The following is a 12026-nucleotide window of genomic DNA, read 5'->3' on the forward strand; positions in this document are numbered from 1 at the left end:
AGCACCCACCCAGCAGTTCACTCGCTCCATCCCACAAGAGTGTGATTTTAATGGCATGTGATACGTCCCTTTGACTAGTTTGGGTCAGCTTTCCTGGCTGTGTTCCCACCTAGCTTCTTTTCCACCCCCAGCAGTGAGGGAAGAGCACATCCTGAAGACAGCGGGCTCCACAAAGCAGCCCAGCAGGGAATTTGCTGCCTCCAGACATTCATCCAGTTGGACTTCTGCAAGAAGAGAGAAAATGCAGAGAGAGACTACAACTCAGTAAGGGAATACGTTGTGTATCAACAGTCTCACAGACTGCAGCACAGGAGCACTGGGAAAGAGGAATATGAATCAGTGGGTGTCAGCTGTGGATTTAGTGGGAAAAGTCCAGAGTGTGACTCCTCACAGCAAAATCTTCTTACCATCTTGGTCCAGCAGCCACCTGCATGCTTTGGCCACCAGAAGCTCTGACCAAGGTACCTTCCACTTATACTTGTGCAACCAGACGAAGGCCAAAACTGTGGCCCAGACAGCTGGCTCCACATCCTGTGAGGGAAAACAGAACAACCAAGGAGAAGAAGACTTCAATGCATACAAACAAACTCTTTAAGCTTCTGAAATCCTCAACATCAGAAACTTCCCTAGTACCTCTGGATTTCATCCCACACCCTCCATGTCCTTCTTCCACAAGCAGAGAGGATAAACTCCACTGCCTTGATCTCTTCTTCTCAGTTCAGCTCAGACTAGAAATTTGGTTGGAACAGGAAAGTTCAGCTTGTGAGAGTGTCCCCCTCCTGTCCCTGATCTCCTTACCTCACTGGGCCTCTGTCCCTCAATATCAGCTTTGCTGAGCCCCAAGGCAGAGGCCAGAGCTGTGGTGAGGGCCCAGGAGCCATTTGCTTTCTGGAGTGCCACCACTGCCCTGAGCCCAGAGAAGTCACACAGTCTTGTTGCCAGTGGTGAAATTGCCCAGTCCCAACTAATGTTAAATGCTGGCAGTTCATCCATCACCTGTTCTTCAGGAGAAAGCTTCTGCTCTGGAAGACAGAAATGTTCACACAACTCACATGGAGATGGGCAATGACCACTAACCTTAAATTCTGCCTTCTCCAAGTATACTTAACTCTACTCCATCCTCTCCAAATTTTTCAATTTTTCCAGTCATACACAAGCATCCGGAACTTTTTCCAGACCTCCCAGAGTATCTTCAGGTCTTTCAAATACGTCACAACTATGTTAAAATTTGTCCTATATGCTCTAGTTTACCCAGAGTAATTCTCTCTGGGTAGGAACATCCCTAATTCCACCCATGAGCATCACTCATGTTATTCCTTCCTGTCACTTCCCCCATTATGGCTCACATTCACCACTGAGGGTCCCACAGTGGTCCTTCTGCATCATCCACTCTTAAACCCACCAACATCACCATGAGTCCTTCCTTTCCTCATTCTAAGATATAAGACTTCTTTGGAGCTACAGAACCATTGCATCACAAGAGAGCAAAGATGAAGAGAGTCAAGCACAGCCCACGACTATTATAGTCCTAGGCTCAATTCTGGAGCAGACTGAAAAGTTATTATGGTCAGAAAATGAAGCAGTTGGGCACAGAGTAGTTAGGGCAAAACTAGGCATCATTTAAGACTGGCCTAAAGGTATACAGAGGTTGGAAGGGACTTCTGGAAGTCTTCTTGATCAAATTCCTACTCATAGCAGGTTTCATTAGAACAGCTCACTCTGGTATCTGTGTAGTCAAGTCTTGAATATCTCTAAGGATGGAGATTCCACCAATTTTTATATTTTTCTTATGATTAAATAAATAAATAAATAAATCCTCATACCCAGTCAGCATTTCCCATGGTCCAACTTCTGTCTGTTGCCTCAAGTCCTAATACTGGGCACTTTGAAAAAGAATTTCCTCTGTTTTTTTTCTTTTTTTCCTTCAGTCAGCCAACTGAAGGAAGACAACTAGACAAGTAGACAGGTATCTTCTTCTAAAAGATGAGCAAACCCAGCTCTCTCAGCCTCTCCTCACACGCCATGTGCTCAGCCATCTCAGTTCAGTGGCCCTTCCCTAGAGTCACTCCAGTGTGTCGATACCTTTCTGGTTCAGGAAGCAGAAGTTGGACACAATGCCCCACAATCACCTCCCTGCACAGTGGCTATAGTCTTGCTTCTGCAGCCTGGGATGCTGTTGGCTTTCTTGGTTGCAGGGCACACTTCTGACTTTTGTTCAAGTAGTTGTCTTCTAGGACCCCAAGATCCTTTCCTGTAGAGCTGCTTCCTTCAACGTGCCCTGAGCCCATATTGTTCGTAGGGTTATCCAATTCCTGATCCATTCCTGATGCAAGACTTTGCATTTTTGTTATTGAATGTCACACAGTTCCTGTCAGGCCATTTCTCCAGCCTTTATTGTACTGACCACATACCTACTGCTCCCAATTTGGTGTTGTTCATAAACTTGCTGGGAGTGTACTCTGTCCATTAATGTTCAGGTCATTAACGAAGATATTAAATGGTACTGCTACCATAAGAGATCCCTCTGGAATTGCACAGGGTTTTGGGCACCAGCTGGACTCTGAACTGCTGATAACTGTTCCTTGAGCTCAGCAGTCTAGCCAATTTCCACCAACCTTACTGATCCTTTATCCCAGCCAGTATCTCATTGATGCCTCAATTAAGAGACTGTCAAAGGCCGTGCTAAAGTTAAGGTATAGAGAATCCACTACCCTTCTCTTGCTCACAGTTCCAGCTACCTCATTCAAGAAAGCAGTGAGGTTGGTCAGGCATGATTTTCTTTTCAAAACCCATACAGGATGGCCCTTCTAGAGGATTATTTGCTCCAGATCCTTTCCTCAGATTAATGGGAGTCTGACCAGCTTGTATGTCTCTGAACTTTTCTTCTTCCCGGTGAGACATCTGACTATTTTCCAGCCATGGGAACCTCTCCCATTTGCCATGATCTTTTGAAGATGATAGAGTGGCAGTGGCATCAGCCCACTCCTTTGGCACTTTTGGATGCACCCAATCCCATGGACTTTTGTAGGTCTGTCACTCCATCCATCCCCAGCATAGTGACAATCAGAAAGTCTAGTGATTCTGAAAGTTCAGCCCTAGTCTAACACATTTTGAGAATGCTCAGCCAAGAATTTTCTCCTTACCTTTACAGTATGTCGAAAGCTGGGCGAGTATCTCAGTGTCAGGGGCTTTGTGACCGAGCATCTCAAGGCATAACTGGCATTGCTGAACCATCCAAAACTTGGTGGACTTGAACAACACAGGCCTGAATCCACGCAACCAGAGCAACTGGCAGGGAACCAGGTTTAAAGAGGGAGAGAGCAACGTGGAAGAATCTGGAGGCAAAGAATCCGGGAAGAAAGGCAGGGAGGTAGGGGTAGAATTGTGGGTATTAGAGACAGGCAAAAGGGTGGTCAGGCCCACAGGACCAGGGGCTGCAGATGGTGAGAAGGCATCAGACACCAGGTCTTCCAGTGTCCCCACTGTTTCCAGCCTTACCGTGGTGCCAGGCGTCCCTGTGTTTCATCCGTACAGCCACACTGGATGTGAAGGGAGATGGAACCCCCAGGGTGAGGCTGGACTTCACTGTGCTCTGCCAGGTGTCCTTCTCTGTCCTGCTTGTCCCCTCCCAGGCTCGTTCCCACAGCAGGTGCATCAGGGCCATGCGATGCACTGGCAGCCTGCAGGGGCAGGGAGTTAGTCCTTGGTTCCACCTTGGGGAGAGGCAAGGGATACATGGACTAAAGAGGAGGGGGCAGTGGATTAATGGTCATCGAGCTCCTCTCCCAAGGTCAGCACAGAAGGGACAAGGCAGGAGCACCAGATACCCAGATTCTCTTCCCACCTCAGGGTGCAAGTGAAGGACTTCTGCTGTTCCTCCTGCAGACCCTGCCAATGTCACTCTGCCTCATGTGCAAGGTGTGTTACCCTCTCACCTGTCATCTGATGATGGGGACAATGAGAACCTGAGTGTGTAATCGAAGAACTGATTGCCCACATGGTACTGAAGAGTCACAGCTCCCTCATCCACCTTTGCATCCTGGTAACGCAAGGGAAGAGTCAGACAGAAAAGTTCATATTCTGGGCCCAGGCAGCCTGGCTACCTAGATTCCCTTCCTGCTCTACTAAGGAAGTAGATACCCATGCTTGGAGCAGAGGCAATGAAGGTTTACAGAGCCCTGATAATGGTCTCTCCCAGGTCTAACGCAGGTGAAAGACTCTCAGTACTGGGAAGGTGGAACAGGACGTGGGTCCTTTACCTTCCAGAAAGCCATGCCCTGGTGCATATGGTTCCTGGATCCCTCTCACCTGTGCTTGCCCACGGATCTGGGCATAGATGGAGCTCTGATGTCCCTGGAAGATCATCTCAGGAGCTTTTCTGATCAGTGACACCTCCAGGCCAGGTGGAAGGTCCCAGTGTAGTGAGATCCCACTGGCCATAGGCTGCAGAGCCCGCTGCAGACATTTCACTGCCTGGTGACACAGGAAGCAGAGAGCACAAACCACTTGGACTCCCTCCCAGTTCTGGGATGATGGGAATTTGGGAGGGGTCTTGGAGTTTGTGTGGACGGTGGTATTTGAATTGCACTGCATGTTTATGTGAACCATGGGAAGCATTGAATAGAGCAGGGGGGATCCTGGAAGCCCAGGTACCTAGGTCATTACCTTGGATGCCATGTCCACTCTAGAGTGGATGCACACACATTCACCTTTTGTCTCCAGGGCTATGGCCTGGGAAAGGTGAAAGTTGACACATCTGTTAGCAGGAAAACAGAAACACCTGTACAGGAAAAGAGGGAGATGTTAGAAGTGGGACACAGGTGAGAGGCACAAAGAACAAGACTGGTCCAAAGGACAAAGTCTCGAGAGGTAATGAAGCTTCTAATTGTAAAAATGAAAATGATATTGTGTCTTCCCATTCACTCTGGGATAAGAGATGTTGCCTGATGACCATGAGAATGGGTTTTAGGGCTGAAGAGTGCATTGAGGTATTGCTTAGTGAGGGTAAAGAGGAATACTGCTGAGATACTGCTGAGAAGAGCAGGGAAAGACTGGGAGAGGAGGCCCACCAGGTGAAGAGTGTAGGCATTACCGGTGGTGGTCTCGGTAACGGTAGACCTCAGCCATGACAGCTTCCTCTTCACTGGAGATCTTCCTTTGAATGAAGATAAAAAGCTGAGGGAGAGAGGAAAGGAAACAAGGACTCTCAGGTCTTGGAACCCCCATATAGGAAAGACACTCTTCTAAAATGCATGCAGCCTTCCCAGTTTGCTCCCTTACACTCTCATGCCCACTGGCCTTGACATAGGAAAAGAGATTGTGAGTCTCCTTTCATTAGCACCAGGACACCTCTCAGCACAAAGAGACACCCTACAAGGAAGATCCAGCTCCCTCATGTGCAGGACAATTGAATAGAAGTCCTTCCAAGCTGCTCAGTCCAAAGATGGTGTCACTTTCTCCCATGAGGATGCCTCTCACATGCCAACTCTCCTCACAAACAGCATCAGAATATCTCACCCTTAGCCCTGAAATCTACATTTGTTTACACCCATTCCCCTCCCTAAAATCCTTTGGCCCCTCATACCTGACGGGGGTGCCCATAAAGGAGAGGAGTGCTGTAAATAGACCTTAGGAGACCCAACAGGTCACAGCCCCCCAGATCAGGGCAGATGGAGGAGATGCGCCCCACAGCACTGTCCATGTTTTCCTGTGTGTACTCCACACTCTGCCTGTGGGAAGGCACCCAGAGTGTCAGAGAGGGGGAGAAAAGTCATGCTATACTTACCCCTTGACCCTACTCCCTTATCACCCTGAACTCACGGATAGAAGGCTTTGAAAGTGGCCCCAAAACTGTAGATGTTGAAGTAACAGCCCAGAGGCAAACTCTTGAGGAGGAATAACAGTGTGTTCTGTGGAGAGATGGAGGGATGGGCAGAACTGAGATGGGGAAGCTAAGCAGAACATCTGCCCACGTGAAGCAGCTTGCCTCTATCCCCATCACCTGAGCATGACAGGTGAGGAAAATGTCCCCTGAAGATCTCGTCCAGTGGTACCTGTGCATCCTGGAAGAGGCTGCAGTCCACGAGAAAGAGGAATTCCCCCAGATGGCCTGGACTGGGCACTACTTCAGGAATGTTTGGCATCAGTGTCAGCATCACAACAGGGTGTCCTAGCAGAGAGCCTAGGGTGTGTGTGGGGAAACAAGAAGGATTTATAGACTGGAGCATCCTTCCCTGTCTCTTTTCTTTTGCCCTCAGCTCTGACTTTTTGCCCCCAGATCCTCCTACTCTCCCTGATACCCTCTCCCTAATGCCTATTTCCACCCTACTCACTCACCAGGTGGGGCTTTAGGATCTCTCCTCTCCACCACAGCACTGAGGGTGTGAGGCCCTTTGTAATATACCATTAAGTTCAGATCATCCTGCATCCAGGGTGATGATTTCAAGAATACCTGAGGATAAGTAGGGTGTGTGGAGAAAAGAGAACCAAATAAGTGGATTAAGGAGTCCTAAGGAGCACCAGCAGGCTGCAGATCCTTATCTACTCTCCCACTTTGGGAAGCATCTGGCAGTGACGTACCTGAGCAGATGTGTGATCAGAAGCCGTGTATTGCAAAGGGGTGTGGCTGCTGTTAATGACTACATGGGACACACCATGGGCTGACTTCAGGGAGATGCTGAAGTGCAGATTTTTGGACATCTCCTCCTTGGAAGAGATCCGGCCTGCAAGGAGAGAGAGGTGTGAGAAACTGAAGCACTCAGTTGTGGTGGGGCTCTGTCTCTCATTTCTAGAGAGAAAATGTGGCATCTAAGTCCCTCACTGTAGTGTTTAGTTGTGGTGGTGGTGAATCTGTAGACACACACTGTGTTTTGCATAGGGGTCTGTGGGGGTCTCTTGCTGTGGTATATATGAGGAGACTTGTGGGGTTCATGACTATGAGGGGCAAGGGGGAATATTCAAATTCTCTCACTGAGGCACTCCTGCAGATACACACCCCCAGCCCCTCCCTGAGGGATGCTGGGGAGCCGCCTGTTCCTCCCTGCATCACTCACTGGTGTATTTTATCCACGGGAACAGTTCATGTGGCCAGCAAAACTGGGCAGCCCCATCCGGCTGCAGTGGCAGCTCCTGGACGTAGCACAGGCTGATGGTCACCTCCCCGTTAGGAGGCAGAGTTCCCAAGAAACAAGCGAACACACGACCCCAGAGATCCCACTGATCCTGCAGGTATCTTAAATTTTCCATGCCTGGAGTAGCTTTGCACAGCTTCTGGGCCTGCCACAAAGGGAGAAAAATGTATCGCTGAGGTCTCCATAAGAATGAATGAAAGAAATTAAATCCACAGGATCCTCTCACCCAGTCCACAAACCACCCATTCCCACTACAACCCCAGTACCTCCTCCTTCTCCCAGAGCATTGCTTCAATGAAAGAGTCCCCCATGGTGGCGTGGAAGGTGTCTACAACAGTATTTGAATCCACAGGAAAGATGAACATGGTCTCCTTGGAGACTTGCTGCACGTTGCGGAAAACCAGCTCAGACACCACATCAGCCACAAAGTCCTGAATGGTTACATTTACTGTCACAGTTTCCAGCTCCACTTCAGGATAGGAAGAAAAGAACCATATTCCCCTCTGGAATAAGCCTGAGGAAGACACAATAGTTCTCAAACTCCCTGATTATCTGTAGGAATCTTTAAATTTGAGGTGTCTGCTTGTAGTGGAAAAGAGTTGTGTGTCCAAACCTGCCACAGAAATGTCAGTTACAGAAGCTGGTAAACAGAAATGAAAGGTCCCTTAGGCTGCCAAAGTTTCCCTTAGACCAAAGTTTCTCAGCTCTCTAAGCCCCTCTTTGTCCAAAGCACATGGCAGCTGTGCCCTCAGATTGCCACCTGCCATGCTTCATCTTAGCTCAGGCCTACCATGACATTAAAAAGAGTCTGTCTGTCCCCCAGCACATAGCCTGAGACAGTCTCACACTGGAGCTTCACATATATGGCAGGAGGTGCCAAGCAGATTTGCTTCAGTGTTCACTGCCAAGGCCAGCTGTGTTTGGGTGACTGAGCAATGGAACAGGTTCCCAGAGAGATCCAGAGAGGTTTTGGTGTCTCCTCCTCTGGAGATATTCAAAAGCTGTCTGAACTCAATCCTGCGTAATGTGTTCTCCAGGACCCTGCTTGAGCAGAGGTTAGACTAGATGACCTTCAGAGGTCCCTTTCAATCTTATCCATGCTGTAATTCCTTGATTTATCTCCTTTTCATTGTTGACAGCAGAGATATTTCTCACTGACCTCCCTTTCTCATCTGTCATACTTGTAGCCTATGGTTTATCTGAGACCAACAATGTGTAGATCTGAATTTGGTTGGAAGATGGTCTTGGTTATCTCTCTATCTGCTGTGACAGCAGCCAATGGAGGGAAACCTCCATACCTTTGCCCTTGCTTTGAGGTAAAGAACACTCATTTTATGGGAAGGCTGGGCATCAGTGAGGCATCAGACCTGTTGGTAAAATACATTGGAGTAGTGTCTTTGTCAAGAATGGTGCAACACAGTAGGAGGAAGAGAGTGACACTTTGCAAAGGAAGGTATAAGACTGTCATAGGGGTTGCTGTAATGTCTTGGAAGGAGACGGTGTACCTAAGATGGTAGAGTTCACCTGGAGAGGATGATTCAACTCACTAATCAAGTGATGTACTAAGGTATCAGACAACCACAGGGGTTCATTTAGCTCCACAGTAGAGATGATGCAGTATCATAGCACTGAGAAGGGTTACCAGCTTCCCACAGTAGTAGATATCTCGCCTACATCCTCCTACTACTTTGTAATCATTTCCCTGGAAAGCCTTCAGCACTATGAGTGAGATGAATCACGCTTACAGAATGATGTTTGCTATGCCAGTGACAGAATGTAAAGGCTGACTACAGGCCATGTTCCTGGGTTCCCAGAACATGGTGAGATGTGACTGCCTGTCAACCAGCCAAAAAATCCATTCTTCCCACATTACTCCTCAGCTAAGATCTTCACCACCACTCACAGGTGCCACCCTTCTGTCCCCAACTTACCCCTACACATATACTGTTTGCTCAGGATGCCACTTTTCCTCATCTTGACTTTTTGGTTGAAGAGAACTTCTGTGAGGAAAAGAGCAAAAGTGAGCTACGAGGACCTTCTGGGGAAAAAACAAACAAACAAGGAAAACACACAAACACACAAAACCAACCAATCAACCAAAAACCAAACAAAAAACCAGCAAGAACAAAAAACCTGGGCACTTCAATCTTCCCTTCCTCCGTGATCTCTAGCTCACACTCACATACATGGGTCAAGATAACTCCTTGCATCCTTACACTGGGGAAATGGGGAAAAGAATGGATGAATTAATTTGTGTCTGGGATGTACGGATGCACATCCAGAAAAATGGGAGGCAAGAGAACAATGGCAGAACTGAGGAGCAACTGGAGTTATGTGGACTGTGAGGGAGAGGATTATAAAAAGTGCCTGATTTGTGACTGATCTGTCAGTTAGGCACCTAAACCTACCAGTTCTGTGTACAGTCAGTAAACTCTTACAAACACTGAGTAGAGCCTTGATTCTGTTGTCAAAACATTGGACAGGAGGGTCATTTGCAGCGAGAAGGAGAAGGCTTAGCATGGGTGAGTGATCCTAGCAAAGGTGAGCAAATTCCTTCTAGCTGCCTCCTGGGGGTTCTGTGCTATAGATATTGGCGTCGGGTGTCTATCTTGGAACAGACAGGACATCTAAAATGGTACTAGATACCCATTCAACAACTACATCTCAACCCTAAATTGCACAATAGTATGATTCAGTTCAATATTATTATGTATAAAAGTAGGTATTTCAGTACATTCATATACATTCAGATCAAGTTCTAAACCCCTGTGAGGAGGACTGCCAGAGAGTTCGGAAAGAGGGAGTGAGAATGGGGCAAAGGAATGAATGAGGAATGAGAGGAATGTGACGGGGGATAGAACAAGGAAGAGAAGAGGGATGTGCATTCTCTGCTGTAGTGATCCTGACTGGGGGATCCTTGTACCTCAGAATTAGTGGCCCCTGAAGCAATTGATCTGAGGAGGCACAGGACAGGACTGTGCTGTGCTGCACATCTGGCTTGGTCTTCAGGCTGCACCAATCCCATGGCCACAGCATAACCCCAGTCAGCTCATTGTAACAGAGACAGAACATGCACAGGGAATATACTGCTGATCAGAGACCTTTCAGTGCTGCACAGCCTGAGGGTCTCAGCGTCCAAGGGGGTGTAAGATTGTTGATGCTGTTCTCTCTTTCTTTCTAGTGTTAGCTCTAAGCAATGACATTTCAAATGAAACTTTGCAGAACCTAAATACCTTTCTTCTTGGGGATCACTGTGAACCAGCACTTATCTCCTGGGGTAATGCATTTGGTGCACTCAGTGGGTCCCAGTAAGAAATATTTTTCTAGAGAAAAACATCCTTCTAGAGAAAGGATAAAGAGGAAAGGTCACAAGAAACTTGGCCCAGATGGTCTTCCCAGTGAGAATGTCCCAGAAGAATATTTCAGCCCAGCTGAAGTATTAACATGACTCAAGGAACACAGGTTAGAACAAAGAAAAGACAAGGAAAACCCAGCTTACTTAAATGTCACAAGGGAAGCAAAAAAACCTTCACTAATCTAGAATTAAATCAGAATTTGATGATGTCTGTTACTCCATAGTTGTGCTGTCAGTTTCTTTAAACTGTATTTGGATAATTTTCCTGATTCTGGAGGGCCCCTTCATCAGAGGAATTCCTGGGGAGATAGTATTGGCAGAAGCTGAGTCACTCTGCACCTGCATTTAGTTAATTGGACTCAAAAGGGAGGACTGATCTTGGCTAAGTGCTTTGACAGAGAGAATGTTGTGTTTCTCAAAGTGGAAAACCACTTCAACGGTCTGCATGATAGTGTGTGTTTTTCTCTCATGGCTGAACACAGCCACCACATGATGCAAGGTGAATGTGTGGGATCAAAGCGCTGGTTTAGGACAATCCTGGGAATTTTGGTTAACTAAAAGACAAACACCATGTGCTATTTATGAGAGAATATGAACAAAAGGGGAATGCCAAAAATGATCAGTGGACAAATCCCGAAATGGAAATCTGTGTGGTGTGCAGCCTCATTCTCTTCAGCGCCCATAAGATAGCTCCTATTAGACGAAACAGTCATTAAATTGATAAAAGACTGAAGATATGATTCTTTGTTCATAGTAAAAATCCTGATTTACTGATACCTGCCTTCAAGGATCCCCATAACGAAGTTCCTCTGCTTGCACATCTATTTCCTGTACTTTAGAAATATAAAGTATATTTACAATATATTGGAAATATCATGAACTGTGTATGTGCCTCATTGTGAATTTGCACCTAAACCTGCTGTCCTTGATCTCAGAGATCCCAGATGTATAGGTACCATGTGAACTAAGGAGCCTGGCAGGACAGTAGCAATCACAGACACACAGAAGCTGCCAAGCCTTTGCCAGGGTACAAAGCACAAACAGACAGACAAATGCACATGTGCACACAGAACAGGATTGCAACATTTCCATGTGGGGGCAGGGAAGGATGGATGCACAAAATGCACTCACCATGAAACAGCAGACTGCGTCAGGAACGACAGGCAGACAGACACAGGAAAGGCCCCGGGCCTGAAAACTGTGAGCTGCGGCAGGGAAGGATGTAACCAGGCGCGCTGGGAAGAGGAGGAGGAGAAGGGCTGGTCTTCACAGTGAGCGACAGGGATAGATGGGAGCCATGATCACTGCCGCAGTGCCTGGGCAGTTCCAGGAAAGGGAATGTTGCCAAACATGCACTCTGGGATATATACGCTTGGGAACCAGAAGTGCTGCCAGCCCTGCATGCTGGGATGGGTGGGAGGCACTGGGTGTAGGGGTGTTCCAGATCTCTGGGCAGCTCTGAGAGGTTGGTGGAACCATGAAGGAAGCAGGACCAATGCAGAACCCATATGGAGGGTGACTTTTGTGCCCAGAGTGGGGAG

At 47.5% G+C, this 12026-nt stretch overlaps 1 protein-coding gene across 1 annotated transcript; it reads right to left on the reverse strand.

Annotated features, from left to right (window-relative positions):
* Window positions 1-208: 208 nt before the first annotated feature.
* On the reverse strand, window positions 209-9129 carry LOC108509694 (von Willebrand factor A domain-containing protein 5A-like). Its single transcript, XM_017839237.1, is given in 17 exon segments — window positions 209-337; window positions 340-531; window positions 799-1022; window positions 3144-3352; window positions 3501-3680; window positions 3936-4039; window positions 4309-4473; window positions 4666-4780; window positions 5093-5175; window positions 5585-5729; window positions 5821-5909; window positions 6054-6181; window positions 6337-6451; window positions 6580-6705; window positions 7027-7275; window positions 7397-7644; window positions 9062-9129. Coding segments are annotated over 17 exon segments (2544 nt in total). The 5' UTR covers window positions 9105-9129.
* Window positions 9130-12026: the final 2897 nt, after the last annotated feature.

Source organism: Lepidothrix coronata, unplaced genomic scaffold (genome assembly GCF_001604755.1).
Source record: "Lepidothrix coronata isolate B3197 unplaced genomic scaffold, Lepidothrix_coronata-1.0 Scaffold390, whole genome shotgun sequence".
NCBI classification, from domain to species: domain Eukaryota; kingdom Metazoa; phylum Chordata; class Aves; order Passeriformes; family Pipridae; genus Lepidothrix; species Lepidothrix coronata.